A 17675-nucleotide genomic window follows, 5' to 3' on the forward strand; every position below is an offset into this window, starting at 1 on the left:
CATGGCCTCAAGGCTCAACAACAAGGTCCCCCAGTTCATTGCCCGATCACTCGATCCACGCGCCATCGGAGGAGATGCCTTGGTTCTACCGTAGCATCAGTTCCACCTTCCGTACATTTTTCCTCCTCGCTGCTATCAAGGGTCATCAGGGAGATCAGGGCAGAGGGGGTACCAGTGATCTTAATTGCGCCGGACTGGCCGCACCGGGAATGGTACGTGGAACTGGTTCAGCTGGTCGCCGACGTCCCCTGGCGGCTTACAGATCGCATGGATCTCCTCTCACAGGGCACAATTTACCACCAGAACTCCGGGGCCCTGTCTTTGATGGCGTGGCTGGTTGAATCCTGGATTCTAGCCCAAGCTGGACTCTCTCCTCTGTGTCCATGCGCATTTATCACCGCACCTGGCGAATCTTCTTTGCGTGGTGCAACGCCCGTGGACGATCCCCACTGGTATTTTCCATCCCTTCCATATTGGAATTTCTCCAATCAAGACTAGAATCGGGTCTCGCAATTAGCTCCCTCAAGGGACAAGTGTCAGCATTGTCAGTTCTTTTTCAAAGAAAAATTGCCACCAGATTACCGGTAAAGACGTTCATTCAGGGGGTTTCCCTTGTGGCACCTCTCTATAAAATGCCTTTGGATCCATGAGATCTTAATTTGGGCTTTGGAGCTCTTCAGGAGGCCCCTTTTGAGCCACTGCAGGACGTCTCTCTGACCTTCCTTTCCTGGTAGTTTTTCTAGTGGCTATTACGTCAATCAGACGTGTCTCAGAGTTGGCGGCTCTCTCCTGCCGACCCGCGTTTCTGATTTTTCACCCGGATAAGGCAGTCTTGAGGACTTCTTCCTTTTTTCTACCCAAGGTCGTTTCCTCCTTTCATCTCAATGAAGAGATTATTCTGCCTTCATTATGTCCGGCATCAGTCCATCGCGTTGAGAAAGCTCTGCACACTCTTGATGTGGTTAGGGCTCTTCGACGGTACATCTCATGGACGGCTCCCTACCACAAGTCAGATGTCCTGTTCGTGCTTCCAGAGGGACAATGGAAGGGCTTACCTGCTTCCAAGGCCACTCTAGCCAAGTGGATCCGATCGGCAATTCAGGAATCCTATTGTGGCAATGGTGCGCCTATCCCAGCAGGGATTAAGGCCCATTCTACTCGGTCAGTGGGCGCCTCTTGGGCCATTCGGCACCAGGCGTCAGCATAACAGGTCTGCAAAGCTGCGACTTGGTCCAGCTTGCATACTTTTACAAAGCATTACCACATTCATTCTTTTTCCTCTGCAGATGCTGCCCTTGGCAGGCGCATTCTGCAGTCAGCAGTAGTACCTTATCTTTAAGTCTATGGTACATGGGGTAATAGCTATGTTGCTCCCACCCAGGGACTGCTTTAGGCTGTCCCATTGTCCTGTGTCCCCCAATGAGGCGTAGGAGAAATGGGGATTTCTGTGTACTCACCGTAAAATCCTTTTATCCATGCCAATCATTGGGGGACACAGCACCCACTCTGTTAGCCTTTTGGCTTGTTGTTACTTCTTTGGTTTTGACAGTTTTATTGTCTTTCGTTTAATACTCCTACTGCTTTTCTACCGAACTGGTTGAATATTGCCCAGTGAGAGGGTGTATACTGCAGGGGAGGAGCTACTCTTTCTGTGTTTAACTTGGTGTCCTCCTAGTGGCAGCAGCATAACACCCATGGTCCTGTGTCCCCCAATGATTGGCTCGGAGAAAAAGATTTTACGGTGAGTACACAAAAATCCCTATTTCCTTCAGCATCTTTGTCCAGTACTCTCTGTAATCTATTGATGGCGTCCTCTGGTGACAGACATGAGCACAGCAAAATGGTGGAGTTCCCTGGTGATGTGCATGAGCACAGCACAATGGCGGAGTTCACTGGTGACGAGTATGCGCACAGCACAATCGGGGATTGCTCTGGTGACAGGCATGTACAGCTCAATGGCAGAGTGCTCTGGTGACGGGCATGAGCACAGCAAAATAGCGGAGTGCTCTGGTGATGGGCATGAGCACAGCACAATGGCGGAGTGCTCTGGTGATGAGCATGAGCGCAGCACAATGGCCACTCTTCTTTCAGGTTATATACTCTACATATACAGAATCCTACTGCTCACCACAAACCATGATCACTATTGCTCTTGTGACATCCCATATGTGATACTACACACAGTCTGCAACGCTGCCATCTATAATATAACGCTGGGAGCGTCACTCTGTCCGAAGCCTTTATAGACTGCGCAGGCGCAACGCTCCTAGCGTTACATTATAGAGTGTCAGGGGGAAAAAATGGCGCCGGAAGGCGCGGACTGCCGGGAGCAGGGGGTCGGGAGCAGGGGGACACCGTGCACATATTTGCGCCCTGATTATGCTGTGGCACTTCATGCCACAGCAATTTGTTACTTACGCCACCTGATTCCTTTCCGCCGCCATTTTCTAGGTCCTGCTCCCGAAATCGGCGCCTGCGCTTTCCGGCGCCATTTTCTTGAAGACACACTTCAGTGTGTCTTCAAGAAAATGGCGCCGGAAAGTGCGGACTGCGCAGGCGCTGATTCCGGCAGCAGGAGGACCAAGAAAATGGCAGCGGAATGGAATCCGGTAGCGTGTGCACAGGATCCCACCCTCATTACGCTGTGGCACTTCATGCCTCAGCGATTTCTTAATTTTAGGCCCCCTAACTCCGGGCCATGAATTTCTCCCTGCTCCCGCAATCGGCGCATGCGCAGTCCGCGCTTTCCGGCGCCATTTTGTTGGAAACCTCAGTGTGTCTTCAAGAAAATGGCGCCGGAAAGCGCAGACTGCGCAGGCGCCGATTCCTGAAGCAGCAGTGTACGGGGCATATAATATGGAGCATCTTATGAGGGCCATAAACCTTTATGGAGCAGTGTACGGGGCATATACTATGGAGCATCTTATGGGGGCCATAAACCTTTATGGAGCAGTGTACGGGGCATATACTATGGAGCATCTTATGGGGGCCATAAACTTTTATGGAGCAGTGTACGGGGCATATACTATGGAGCATCTTATGGGGGCCACAAACCTTTATGGAGCAGCGTATGGGGCATATGGATGGGAGCAGCAAATTAAAGAACGGGGGCGCAGGATGGGAGCAGCACCTGACAGAACTGGGGCGCAGGATGGGAGCAGCACATGACAGAATAGAGCAGCACATTACAGAATAGAGCAGCAAATGACAGAATAGGGCAGCACATGACAGAACGGGGGTGCAGGATGGAAGCAGCACATGACAGAACGGGGGCGCTGGATGGCAGCAGCACATGACAGGATGGGGGCGCAGGATGGGAGCAGCAAATGACAGAATGGAGGCGCAGGATGGGTGCAGCACATGTCAGAATGGGGGCGCAGGATGGGTGCAGCACATGTCAGAATGGGGGCGCAGGATGGGAGCAGCACATGACAGAATGGGGGCGCAGGATGGGTGCAGCACATGACAGGATGGGGGCGCAGGATGGAGTAGCTCATGACAGGATGGGGACGCAGTATGGAGCAGCACATGACAGGATGGAGACCATATACCAATATAAATGCTCACCACCCGGGCGTAGAACGGGTTCAATAGCTAGTTTTCTATAATGTTGAATATTAAAGGGAACCAGTCACATGAAAAAATGCTGTTAATCTGCAGGTTAATCGCATTCCGAACCTGCCCGTCGCCCGCACTCAGATGCCCACTGCTGGGAGGAAATTAACTTTATTCCTACCGGTAGTATTCAGGGTTTAGTGTATAGAGTGCAGCGGCTGTAACCATGTCCCGGCACTGACTGACAACTGGCCCTAATGCTGAGCTGCTGTTAGTCAGTGCCAGGTATGATGTTAAGCTGGCGCTCTCTATAAACATATCGGTGACTAAAACCGTGCTGACAAAGCCCCCATGACTAAAAGCTGAATGCTAATAAAATGGAGAAAGGTGGAGGGCACCACTAAATGCGTATAACCAAGTAATTATATACTGGGGCTCACCATGGACTTGACAAGCTACAACGAAACCAAGAAAAAGAAAAGATCATGTCCATAAAAATGGGAGCACCTCAGACAAATATCAAAAAATACATAGTTCTTTATTGATCAGCATAACTATATACCACACACAAAAAAACAAGATTAAAAACATTTAAAAATACATCACCAAAAAACACAGCAGTCATATCCTAGTATAGGGAAAATGACAACCCACAACCCTATCCCCTCCCAAGCAAACAGAGATGTATAAGCATAAACAAATGTAGTAATCCCAAACAAGATCACATATTAACATACACTGTATGAAAAAATATATATATATTGTAGAACTCTCAACCTCAGTTGGAACGATACAAAGTATACACACGCAAAGGACTACTAATATCACAGTACCATATAGCCCTAAAGAAACAGTAATAATGTGCTAACCGGTACGCAGCAACCAAGTCTAGGCAGCTATGATAAGAGGAAACTCATTCCACAAGGATAATAAGCATGCCGGACATGGTAGTCACACATATGTCAAAGTATAACAAAAATAAGATTAGAATACCCACGCCTGAGAAAAGTCCATATGCGTGTGGACGACCAGATCATATGTGGGTTAAAGAGGGAGAGGTATGGGAGAGAGGGAGAAAGGGCTGTGGGGTGCAACCCACGCGTATCGCCGCAACTGTGGCGGCTTCCTCAGGGAAAAGAATAGCTATAGCTATTTTTGTTATACTTTGACATATGTGTGACTACCATGTCCGGCATGCTTATTATCCTTGTGGAATGAGTTTCCTCTTATCATAGCTGCCTAGACTTGGTTGCTGCGTACCGGTTAGCACATTATTACTGTTTCTTTAGGGCTATATGGTACTGTGATATTAGTAGTCCTTTGCGTGTGTATACTTTGTATCGTTCCAATTGAGGTTGAGAGTTCTACAATATATATATTTTTTCATACAGTGTATGTTAATATGTGATCTTGTTTGGGATTACTACATTTGTTTATGCTTATACATCTCTGTTTGCTTGGGAGGGGATAGGGTTGTGGGTTGTCATTTTCCCTATACTAGGATATGACTGCTGTGTTTTTTGGTGGTGTATTTTTAAATGTTTTTAATCTTGTTTTTTTGTGGGTGGTATATAGTTATGCTGATCAATAAAGAACTATGTATTTTTTGATATTTGTCTGAGGTGCTCCCATTTTTATGGACATGATCTTTTCTTTTTCTTGGTTTCGTAAAAGCTGAATGCTACTGGCAGGATTAAAGTTCATTTCCTCCTGGCAGCGGGGTTCTAAGTACGGGCGACTGGCAGGTTCAGAACGCTCTTAACCCCAAATCTGCAGGTTAATAACGGGGTTGTTTTTTTTTTTTTTCACATGACGGGTTCCCTTTAACCATCCAAGACCATAAAGGTTTATATTTTGCACAGTGAATGGTGTTGAGTAGAGTTGGTGTTAAACATTTTGCAGGACTGAGTACAGTAGCCATGTCAGTAATCTGTAGTTGCTGGACAGGAGTCCTTAGAACCGTCTGCTACCTCCCATCATTCATGGGTCTTCTTCTGATTAGCCGGCCTGGCGCAATGTCATGCACATGTGATGGCCACGTTCACACATTCAGTATTTGGTCAGTATTTTACCTCAGTATTTGTAAGCTAAAACCAGGAGTGGGTGATAAATACAGATGTGGTGACGTGTTTCTATGATACTTTTCCTCTGATTGTTCCACTCTTGGTTCTGGCTTACAAATACTGAGGTAAAAAACTCACCAAATACTGAACATGTGAACGTGGCCTAAATGAAGAGTCAACAATGACTGGGAAAAACCTTTTAACATTGAATACGTGTTGTGACCAATGGGACATGGCAATCATTTTAGTTGTATCACAGAGGTAGCGATTACTGTAAACTTTTCTGGATCATATTGATTATTGTTCTAACCAAATTGAGGCTATGTGTTCAGCTGAACAATTTGATGGATCCAGAGGTGTAGTTAGAGGTTCATCTCAAGGGACACATCTGAGTGGTCATCTAACCAAGGTAAACATGTTTACAACCATGGTGGCGTTCTGTACTAGTGGGTATAGAGCAGCCTCCTGATGTTACTGGTGAATAACTATATCAAGGCTGATATTATAGTGGATATCAGTTCTGCAGAACATGTAAGAGACTACAGTACAGTTACAGACAGTGACTTGCAGATGATGTTCTTTGTGATGGAGTTGTTCGCTTTTCCCGTCTTTTCCATCTGGCCCAGACCGACATGACAACTTCTCCAGCCACAGATAACAACAAAGGCACATCTGACTTCTTGCAGTTCAGGCACCATCCCCATCTATCCCCAACCTGCACAAATTTCTTATTCCACTGATACCCCCTCAATGCTGATCCACTGCTGCTGGATGTGTCCTGAATACTGCACCTGCTGTATAGCATAGTAACAATGCTCTATATAATAATGCCCACCACTGGGCCCCTTACAAAGAAAGGTGCCACATGTGTGCCATCTAGTTGGTTAAAGTTCCCCCGTGAAAATGTACATGCCCTCTGTGAGTGCCCTAGAAAACAATAATGCCCCCTGTATGCTCCTTTGATGATTACAATGGACTGAGTGGTCCTATATTGCAATATGTTATGTGCCCACTTAACATTTAATATTGGCCCCCGAGTTCCCCATTCATACCCACATACAGTAATAAAGAACCCTGGGTTCCCCCCACAAAAAAGTAAGAGTGCCAGAAAAAAAAAAAAAAAAAAACCGCACACAGACCCCCATGCAATATGATAGACCCCCACGTAATATGATAGCACCCCCAAATCCCCAACATATTATAATTTACCTCACACAGTGTGATCTCCCACAGGTCCAAACAGAAAATATTGTCCCCAACAGCTCTACACACATTGATCTCCCATGACTACGCACAACATGATGCTTCCACAGTATGATCCACCCATCGCCCCCCACACACATCATGATGGACCCAAAGTAGTCTCCACACTGTATAAGGCCCCCCACACATTGAATGATCCCCACATAGTACTTGTAGTGGGGACAGTGGGCGCATCATACTGACAAGGTGAAAAACACCAAATATTTACATAACCCCAGATATTGGTGAGTCCGCTGGCACTGTAAGAGTCAGGCGCGAGCGGACTGACCTGGCGACATTATTGCACTGGCGCACACACAAGATGTCACCTCGTAGCTCTGCCCGCATCAGGACTTTGACGTTCTGTAGGCCGCAGGCCTAAAATCACCTCCGGTATGCAGAGCAGAGGCTGGTAGAGTGGGAGACCATGTTTCTCCGCTTTACTGCAAGGCTGAACTGTAAGGGTGCTGTTGACATGCCGATACTGTTGGTGGCTGTCGTTCTGGGTGGGTCTCTCTCTGTGAATCTGCAGAGCCTCCTACCCACTCCCTGTAAGCTTTTTGGCATTTAACCATTTAGGGCCATTTTCTATCAGTGTTCTGGACCAGATATTGATCAGTGTTTAGTCAGCACTTCCATTTTTACCATCGGGTTTTCTCGTATGCAACTATTGGAGGTTTTTCAAGCTTCTCCTAAGAAACAGTCAGGGATAGACAAACAATTTGATGTTATCCATGTGCTATCCAAGATTTTCACAGGCCCATAGACTTTCATGGTTGCGTTTGATCCGTGACTTGGATCTAAAACACTGAAACTGTTAGGCTGTGTGCACACGATGCAGATTTGGTGCAGAAAAATCTGCTTCAGTTCTGCACTAAATCTGCATCTCCTGGCAGAATCTGCAGGTGCGTTTTTAATGCGTTTTTGATGCGTTTTTTTGAGCACAAATCTGCACAAACGCATAAAAAACGCACCTGCAGATTTCTATTATGTTGGGGTGCAGAAACGCTGCAGAACTGCACAAAAGAAGTGACAGGCACTTCTTTGAAATCTGCAGCATTTCTGCGCAGATTTTTCTGCACCATGTGCACAGCTTTTTTTTTTTCACATTGATTTACATTGTACTGTGATCACAGTGCAGTTCTGCAGCGTTTCTGCTGCAGAAAAATCTGCTGCAGTTCTGCACTAAATCTGCATCGTGTGCACATACCCTTAGGGTATGTGCACACGTCAGGTTTTTTTCCTGACAAAATCCTGAGAATTCTGCCAGAAATCCGCGTTTTTTTTCTGCGCGGATTTCTCGCGGAATTTGCCCGGTTTTTGTGTGGATTTTTAGCGTTTTTTTTTTCCTGAATGTCCTTTTTGCCATGGAATCCGCAAAAAATCCGCAAAAAGAATGAGCATGTCCGTTCTTTTTGCGGAATGCGTTTTTTTTGCGGAAAAAACGCTAACATATGCACAAAAAATGCGGAATGCATTCTAAAAGATAGGATGCATAATGTTAGCGTTTTTTTTTACCGGATTTATAGCGTTTTTATAGCGAAAATCCGCCAAAAAAAACGCTAAAAATCCGGACGTGTGCACATACCCTTAAGGTACCGTCACACTAGACGATATCGCTAGCGATCCGTGACGTTGCAGCGTCCTCGCTAGCGATATCGTCCAGTGTGACAAGCAGCTGCGATCAGGCCCCTGCTGTGATGTCGCTGGTCGGGGAAGAAAGTCCAGAACTTTATTTCGTCGCTGGACTCCCCGCAGACATCGCTGAATCGGCGTGTGTGACACCGATTCAGCGATGTCTTCGCTGGTAACCAGGGTAAACATCGGGTAACTAAGCGCAGGGCCGCGCTTAGTAACCCGATGTTTACTCTGGTTACCATCCTAAAAGTAAAAAAACAAACGCTACATACTTACCTACCGCTGTCTGTCCTCGGCGCTCTGCTTCTCTGCTCTGGCTGTGAGCACAGCGGCCGGAAAGCACAGCGGTGACGTCACTGCTCTGCTTTCCGGCTGCCCGGCGCTCACAGCCAGACCAGAGAAGCAGAGCGCCGAGGACAGACAGCGGTAGGTAAGTATGTAGCGTTTGTTTTTTTACTTTTAGGATGGTAACCAGGGTAAACATCGGGTTACTAAGCGCGGCCCCGCGCTTAGTAACCCGATGTTTACCCTGGTTACCGGGGACCTCGGGATCGTTGGTCGCTGGAGAGCGGTCTGTGTGACAGCTCTCCAGCGACCAAACAGCGACGCTGCAGCGATCCGGATCGTTGTCGGTATCGCTGCAGCGTCGCTTAGTGTGACGGTACCCTTAGACTGTATTTTTTTTGCAATAAACATTCACAGTGTCAAAAAGTCATCTTGGGCACTTAACCCAAGGCTTTATACTGCTATCATCTTAAGTATTTTCTTCTGTGTACTTTCTCTTCCAGAGTCTGAGGCATCGCTATTATTGCACAGCATGGTCCTACTCTCTGCCAACTACCTCCAGTCTCTAGAGAAGTGAATGTGAAGTAATAGACAGTAGGCTCCGACTTCTATTCTGCCTCGTCTTACCAGCTCTGGGCCCGAGGACTTGGTGTCCTGAAGACTTGTAAAGCATGCACTATTGAAAGGTCCCTTTCTTTCAGGACTTAGTGGGTTATGTAAACTGTCCTTTTCTCAGAAGACTCGTTTCGCACCAGTATGTTTTAAAGTCTTTTGTGTGAAATAATTCCTATCCTGGAGAAATGTGGAAAAAACGAAGTGGTCATATTGGGGCCATATCATTAAGGAAGAATGTAGTCCTGAAGATACCCCTGCCTTTTTATGTAAATTTTATAGTGGTTATCTAAGATAAGGAAAAAAGAAAAAAAAAAACCTGCTTTATTATTCATGTGAATGTCTGCAATCCCACACAGCACCCATGAATACTAGTGGCGCTGTTTCAATCTAAAAAAGACAGTTTTTTTTTAATTCCTAGAGAACTCATTTAAAGAGGACCTTTAATTCCTTGCAACGTGTTATTTTAGTGGCTACTTGTATTCCCAGATGAAGTAACTATTCTGGACCTTCTTGTGCTGTTCTTTTCCTCTGCCGGTTCTCCTAGAAATGTATGAATCGTTCAACATTACATAAGTTTAATAACTATCCGAAATAAATTCAGACACATGGTTGTGTAGAAACGACTGCCAGAGCTAAAAACTGCAGCCCAGGACCTCGGGGGAAGGATCAGGTGGAGTCAGCAGTTGGTGGGCGTGTCCCTGCATAATTTGATTGGTCAGTGTCACACTTTCAGGACACACCCCTTTTACAAGGGTGAATAGTAACACCCAGTTGCTACATTATTCAGGAATAACAGAGTAACAGCACAAAGTTCGACAGTTTTAAGAAAAGATTTTATAGAATTGTTATTTAATGAGGAATACAACTATTTACTAAAACAGATGTTCGGTGACAAGTCCTCTTTAGGAAAGGACCAATTTGCTCTGTAGGTGCTGGTAATGTACTGTTATAAGAGTATGCTACTGAAAAAATGTACGATGGGTCTGTATGTTTTACCGTTCATTAGATGGAGGTATTATATAGCACTGTTTAATTTCTACTCAATTGTGAATTGAACCATTTTGTCCATTCAGCAGAGGCAGCGGGAGTTTCCAGATCCTGCAGCTTCTTACCTGTAGGCACTTTCAGCAAACCACTTGCGTACAAAATTGTATTTTTTATTTGTGTTTTTATCTATTATTCCACAATTTGCTTGTGTATATTTTACTTCTTTGTTCATGCAGTGGAACTGTAAGTATAAAACTGATAAAGGAGCTTTTAAGACTAATACTATTATTTTGTAAGCTTATTTTCATTTAATTGTGTGGGTTTTTGGGGGGCTGTTTTAAGTTTCTGTGGTGAATTGTAAAGTTTGATCTGTGAAAGCCATAATACAGGCATTATGGGGATATAATTAAAATGTATCTTAGTCCAGAGCCTCTCACATAGCCAAATCAGATCTCACACTTTGCACTGACGAGAGGCAATAGCCCGAAACAGTGTCTGCAAACTGAGATTGTGATTTGACTTTTGTCCTAAGTCACATTTCAAGGCTCGTTAAAGGGTCATTAGTGACTTGTTGGTGGCGCTATAGAGTTCTGAAGAGGCAATATACATATTCACACAAACGCCTCATGTTAAGTCCTCCTGAAAGGTAAATTAGTCCGTTCTCCCTGATATTTCTTTTTACTTAGGCTAGGTTCACATTGCGTTAATGGGTTAACGTTAACGGACTGCGTTGCACGCAATTAACGCCATGCAACAGGTTCGTTGGCGCACCCATTGACAGCAATGTGATTTTTCTCTGTAGCGCATCGCTAGCGCATGCCAATTTCGGCACGCGTTAGCGATGTGCCGTTATTTTGTGACGGACCTCGGACGCTGCTTGCAGGTTCGTTCCTCACTAGCGCAGATCACCGAGCGGGAACAACAAACGCGACCCCTCTAAAGACATTGCGTTAGCGCAATCCGCTAGCGCTATGCGCTAAACGGATTGCCCTAACGCAATGTGAACCTAGCCTAATTAGTTGTATTAGCCATGAAAAAATAATGATGCTTGGGTAACTTTTCCTAGAATTGTGTTTTGATACTCCTCTTATGTCTTCTGGAACACATTCACAACTGCGTATTACAATTTCATTTATGATGTTCCCTTAAGGTACCGTTGCACTAAACGACTTACCAACGATCACAACCAGCGATACGACCTGGCTGTGATCGTTGGTAAGTCGTTGTGTGGTCGCTGGGGAGCTGTCACACAGACCGCTCTCTCCAGCGACCAACGATCAGGGGAACGACTTCGGCATCGTTGAAACTGTCTTCAATGATGCCGAAGTCCCCGGGTAACCAGGGTAAACATCGGGTTACTTAGTGCAGGGCCGCGCTTAGTAACCCAATATTTACCCTGGTTACCATTTTAAAAGTAAAAAAAAAAAAAAAACGTACATACTCACATTCCGATGTCTGTCACGTCCCCCGCCGTCAGCTTCCCGCACTGACTGTCAGCGCCGGCCGTAAAGCAGAGCAGAGCGGTGACGTCACTGCTTTACGGCTGGTGCTGACAGTCAGTGCAGGGAAGCTGACGGCGGGGGACGTGACAAACATCGGAATGTAAGTATGTAGTGTGTTTTTTTTATTTAACTTTTACAATGGTAACCAGGGTAAATATCGGGTTACTAAGCGTGGCCCTGCGCTTACTGACCCGATATTTACCCTGGTTACAAGTGAACACATCGCTGGATCGGCGTCACACACGCCGATCCAGCGATGACAGCGGGTGATCAGCGACCAAAAAAAGGTCCTGATCATTCCCCAGCGACCAACGATCTCCCAGCAGGGGCCTGATCATTGGTCACTGTCACACATAACGATTTCGTTAGCGGGATCGTTGCTACGTCACAAAAAGCGTGATGTTGCAACGATATCGTTAACGAATTCGTTATGTGTGAAGGTACCTTTAGTGTGGCACTGTCACTACCGTGTGATCATTGTCAACCGGACATCTCCCTACAAACAATGTTCTGTCAATTCATTGATTTACAGGAATAACGGAGGGATATCACAGTATAGAGTTCTACAAAAAGATTCCAGAATTGTTACTTTATAGGACATACAAGCAATGACTAGTGGCCCCATAAGCATTAGATGACAGTCAGATAAATATGACAATTATTTGATTTGTATTGGTCCTCCTGACATTATGTTGGGGAATATGAGGATCGGGTATCTGAAGTGACCATTTCATCCTTTCTGCCTTCAGAGTGAAGCTGTAGTCCCCTGCACTTCTGTAGCTCTGAGATCCCTTTAATAGCTATGTGAATTGTCTCTTAAAGAAAGTTTGGGAGTCTTCTGGGGGTTCTTTTAAGCCAATCATTTCAGCGACATGTACAGCCAGGTCCATGCTGGTATGCCTGGATCATTTGGAAAGCCAGCTAAAAAATAAAACCGCAAGGGAAAATATCCTAACCGCTATCCCTGTGATGCACAGGGCAGCAATGTGGTCCTCACCTTGCACCTTCTACAGGTGGGATTTGGGGTCTTCTGCTGATTTTTTTTCCTTTGGGAGAAAGGTTCTACAAGCTGTAGTTCCATCATAAGTTTAAAGTTTCTCTGTGGCTGCTGTCATGGGTGATAGGAAAAAAAGGAATTACTTACCAGTAATGGGATTCTCCACAACCAATCACATCACCCTTATGTTCCCTCATGTCACCGGGAGTGGGTGATCTTTGTATATGAATCCATCACCGTGAAGGAAAAAGTCATGGCCAAAAGTGTTGGCATCCTTGAAATTGTTTAAGAAAATGAAGTATTTCTTCCAGAAAATTATTGCAATTACACATGTTTTGTTATGCACATTTATTTCCTTTGTGTATATTGGAACAATACAAAAAAAGGAAAATTGAACATAGTTTCGCACAAAACCCCAAAAATGGGCCAGATAAAATTGTTGGCACCCTGAACATAACATTTGATTGCATATTTTTTTGAATAAATAACTGCAATCAATCGCTTCCTATAATCATCAACAAGCTTCTTATAAATCTCAACTAGAATTTTGGACCATTCTTCTTTTGCAAACTGCTCCAGGTCTTTCATATTTGAAGGTGCCTTCTCCCAACAGCAATTTTAATATCTCTCCACAGTTGTTCAATGGGATTTTGATCCAGATTCATTGCTGGCCATTTCAGAACTCCTCAGCACTGTTTCCATCCTTTTTTGGGGGCTTCTTGAAGTATGTTTGGGGTCATTTTTCTTGCTGGAAGAACCATGACCTAGGATGCAAATCCATCTTTCTGACACTGGCCACTACATTGTGTAACAGCTCTGCTGGCATCACGGCATGGTCTCTCACACTATCTTACCCAGTGCTCCAGGTCATGATGTGGTTTCTGTTTCTTGCCAGCTCCATATTCTCTGCTCTCTGCATGCTTCTTGGCTGTGTGTATAGGGGGCGGCGCCTGAACCCTCTGGTTCTTATTGAAATCAGGTGCACCTGTCTAATCTGTTCCTGACCAATTACCAAGAGGCCTCCAGTATTTGGTGCAGCTCCACCCAGTGGACTGGGCCTGTGCAATGTGTTAGCTCAGTTTGTGTTTAGCTTCTGAGTTTGCCAGGCCTTGCTCTGTGTTACTCCCTCTCTGGAGGCTTTTCTCCTTATCTTGATCTTGTTGTCCGCCCTCCAGGAGGCAGAATATCCTGGTCCCTGTGTCTTTGGCCTTGTCTTGTTCCTTTGCCTTGTCTGTACTTAGTCTTATCTCGGTCTCCTTGTCTGTGGCTTCCTTCCCTGCTGTGTCTTTCCTTGTGTTCTCAGTCTGCTTATGCTCCGCACTCTTGCAGATCTGCCTGCTCTGTACCTTTGCCTCTGCTCCGCACTCCTGCGGTTCTGCTCCGTCCTACTCTGCTTAGTTTCTGCTGCTGCAGTAATCTCTTGCTGCAGCTCCTCTCCACATTCCTTGTGGCTCCGCTCTGCTTAGCTTTTCTTGCTACGCTATCTCTTGCTGCTTTTCTGCTCCTATCTGCAGCCTTGCACTTCTCTTCCTGTGTGAACAGGTTCCAACCTGTTCCTTCATTCTCCTTTCCTTCTGGCTTGTTTCCGTACCTGCACCTCCTGTGTGAACAGGTCCCTACCTGTTCCTTCATACACCACACCTGTCAGCCCTGTGTTCTCTGCCGTGTCTCTGCCAGTCCTCTGTACTCTGCCGTGTCTCTGCCAGCCCTGTGTTCTCTGCCGTGCCTGCCAGCCCTGTGTTCTCTGCCGGGTCTCTGCCAGCTCTGTGTCTCAGCTGTGCCAGCCTACTCATCTGAATCTCATCCGTGCTCTTCTGCCAGTCCTGCCTGATGCCCGCACCAATCCTAGTGTTCCTGTCCACCAAATGGGATCAGCAGCCACAGCCAGACACCACCCTGGAGTAGCACCTGGCAGCTGCCTGCTGCACAAGCCTGACCTCACCATCAGAGGCTCCAGCGAAAACCCAGGCAGCTGTCATAGTCACGCCCCTTCCAGGGTAGTCTGGTTTGTGGCACAGTGGGGCCACAAACCCCCCGAGCTCACGCCCACCAGTCAGGGTATGAGCGTGACACATTGTGACCCAAAATCCTTTAGTAATCTTCAGATTTTATGATGTACACAGTCAAGGCACCCAATGCCAGAGGTAGCAAAACAACCCCATAAACATCATTGATCCTCCACCATATTTGACTGTAGGTACTGTGTTCTTTTCTTTGTATGCCTCATTCTGTTTCCGGTAAAGAGTAGAATGATGTGCCTTATCACAAAGCTCAATATTGGTCTCATCTGTCCTCAAGAAGGATTTTGGCTTACTCCCATACAGTTTTCCAAACTGCAGTCTAACTTTTTTATGTCTCTGTGTCAGCAGTGGGGTCCATCTGGGACTCCTGCCATAGCGTTCATTTCATTCGCCGATTGGATAGTTCGCACGGACACTGATACAGCCTGAGCCTGCAGGGCAGCTTGGAAGTTTTTTGGAACTTGATTAGAGCTGCTTATCCATGATCCGGACTATCCTAGTTTTCAACCTTTCATAAGTTTTTTTCCGCTGTCCATGTCCAGGGAGATTAGCTACAATGTCATGGGTTGTAAACTTCTTGATTATGTTGCGGACAAAGGAATATCAAGATCTCTGGGGATGGACTTGTGCCCTTGAGATTGTTGATATTTTTATCAGATAGTGCTCTTCTCTTTCTGGTCTCTATGCTTAGTGTGGCACATGCAGACACACAATGCAAAGATTGAGTCAACTTCTCTTTTTTTCCTGGTTTCAGGTGTGATTTTCATATTGCCCACACCAGTTACTTACCGCAGGTGAGTTTGAATGAGCATCACATGTTTGAAACAAAGTTGTTTTCCAAAATTTTCAGTAAAGCGCCAACAATTTTGTCCGGCCCATCTTTGGGGTTGTATGTGAAATTACCGTGTTTTGCTGTTTATAAGATGCACCCCAAATTTTGAGGAGAAAAAAAGGAAAACATTTTTTTAATAAAATGGTGGTGCTTCTTACAATCCAGGCGTCTTATTGCTTATGGGAGTGGTGGCTGCGGTAAAGTGGGGTCCCAGGGTCGCTGCTGGTGTTCGGTGGTGCAGGCCACAGCAGAGCAGGGTGTTTGGTGCTGCGGGGGCACCGCCGACATTTTTGTGAAAGCCCAGAGCCCCTGCACTGTTTACTATGCGGTGGACTCCAGGAAAATGGCTGCCGAGGCGGCGCATGCGCAGATGGAGATCTTGGCGCTGAGATCTCATCTCCTGAGATTTCCATCTGCGCCACATCCGTGGCCATTTTCCTGGAGACCTCGCGTAGAGGCAGGCGCGGATGGAGATCTCGGCTTTCCTCCATCTGCACCAGGAAGAGCTGGAAGCCGGACCCTGGAAGAAGAATGGCAGCTGCCATATGCCGCCACAGGGTTACTGCTCGCCGCTGTACCACCACTGCAGGACCAACCACAACACACCCAGCTCCGGGCCCGCAGCATCGGTAAGAACAGTGTTCTGCTTTATAAGATGCACCCTCATTTTCCCCCTAATTTTGGGGAATCAAAAAAGTGCGTCTTATAATCCAAAAAATACAGTATGTCCAATTTGCCTTTTTTTCATGTTGTTCCAAAGAACACAAAGGAAATAAATTTATGTTTAACAAAATGTGTAATTGAATACTTTTCTGGGAGAAATACTTCATTTTCTGGAACAATTTCAAGGGTGCCAACACATTTGGCCTTGACTAATGTTTTTTTTTTTTTAAAGAAGAAAGGGTGGGGGGGGGATACTGGTGTATATTAATATTAAGGAGTGTCCTCTCATGAACTGTAAACCAACTGACGCATTGGAGAGAATACGCCACTTTATTCTGTAGGTTTCCTGTCCTTTTTTTGTAGTTGAAAGGTGGATCACCTCTTTGTGGGTACCGTCATAGGTTCTGGAAAATATCTCTTTACCTGAAAGCAAGTCCATCTTTTCATCAGTGTTTGGATTTTTTTTGCATTTCTTAAGCTTCTCAAGTTCTCATATTAAACACATGTGAAAACTGGACAGCATACGGATGCAAGAAGGATGCTATCCGAGCACTGTGCAAGTTTTTCATGGACCTACAGGCTTGACTCGATTGATTTTAGACTGGCATTGAAACCATACAAGTCTCCCCTCGGTCTGCAAAAAATGTCAACGTGCTCTCATAGACTATAATGGTCAATAGTTTGGTCTGTGAAATCGTAGATAGAACTTGAATGTGAATCACGAACCCTAACCTGAGGCCTCACTCTTAGGGTGCACTCCCATGTTCAGGTGGATTTTAGGGTGCACTCCCATGTTCAGGTGGATTTTAGTGCAATTTTTGAATCTAAAGTTAAGAACCGATAATGGAGGAGCGTCTTGTATAAAAGGAAGACAGACTTTTATTTATTTTTTTAATCAACTTGTGGCTTTGGATCCAAAAACATGAACGTGTGAACAGTGATGATCACAACCTTGATAGGATCACACAATGACTTGTAAAGTATGGGATCTCCATCTCATTAATCAGGGCAGAAAGTTGCTGCAAAAAGCCCTTTCCACTAGTGGAGAGCAGTACGCTGATGTCAGTAGTTAAAGACTCTCCTCATGATGTCCTGCACTGAAAAACGGAACAATAGTTATACAGCAGGTAACAAAGCTTCTCCATGGTGTAATTTCCATATTGTCACCATGTTAACTGCATAATTAAACCACATTTTTCTGGTTGTTTTGTATTAAGGGGAATCTGTTTTTTGCTACCTCATCTGAGAGCAGCATAATGTAGGAGCCGAGACCCC

General features: G+C 45.6%; 1 protein-coding gene across 1 annotated transcript in view; it reads left to right on the forward strand.

Annotated features, from left to right (window-relative positions):
* LETMD1 (LETM1 domain containing 1) overlaps nt 1-10665 on the forward strand; it is a 42855-nt gene extending 32190 nt beyond the window's left edge. Inside the window, exon 9 of the mRNA XM_069758615.1 lies at nt 9287-10665. Coding sequence (XP_069614716.1) covers nt 9287-9360 — 74 coding nt within the window. The 3' untranslated portion in view covers nt 9361-10665. The remainder of the gene's footprint in view (nt 1-9286) is intronic.
* Nucleotides 10666-17675: the final 7010 nt, after the last annotated feature.

This window comes from Ranitomeya imitator, chromosome 3, assembly GCF_032444005.1.
Source record: "Ranitomeya imitator isolate aRanImi1 chromosome 3, aRanImi1.pri, whole genome shotgun sequence".
Lineage (NCBI taxonomy): Eukaryota > Metazoa > Chordata > Amphibia > Anura > Dendrobatidae > Ranitomeya > Ranitomeya imitator.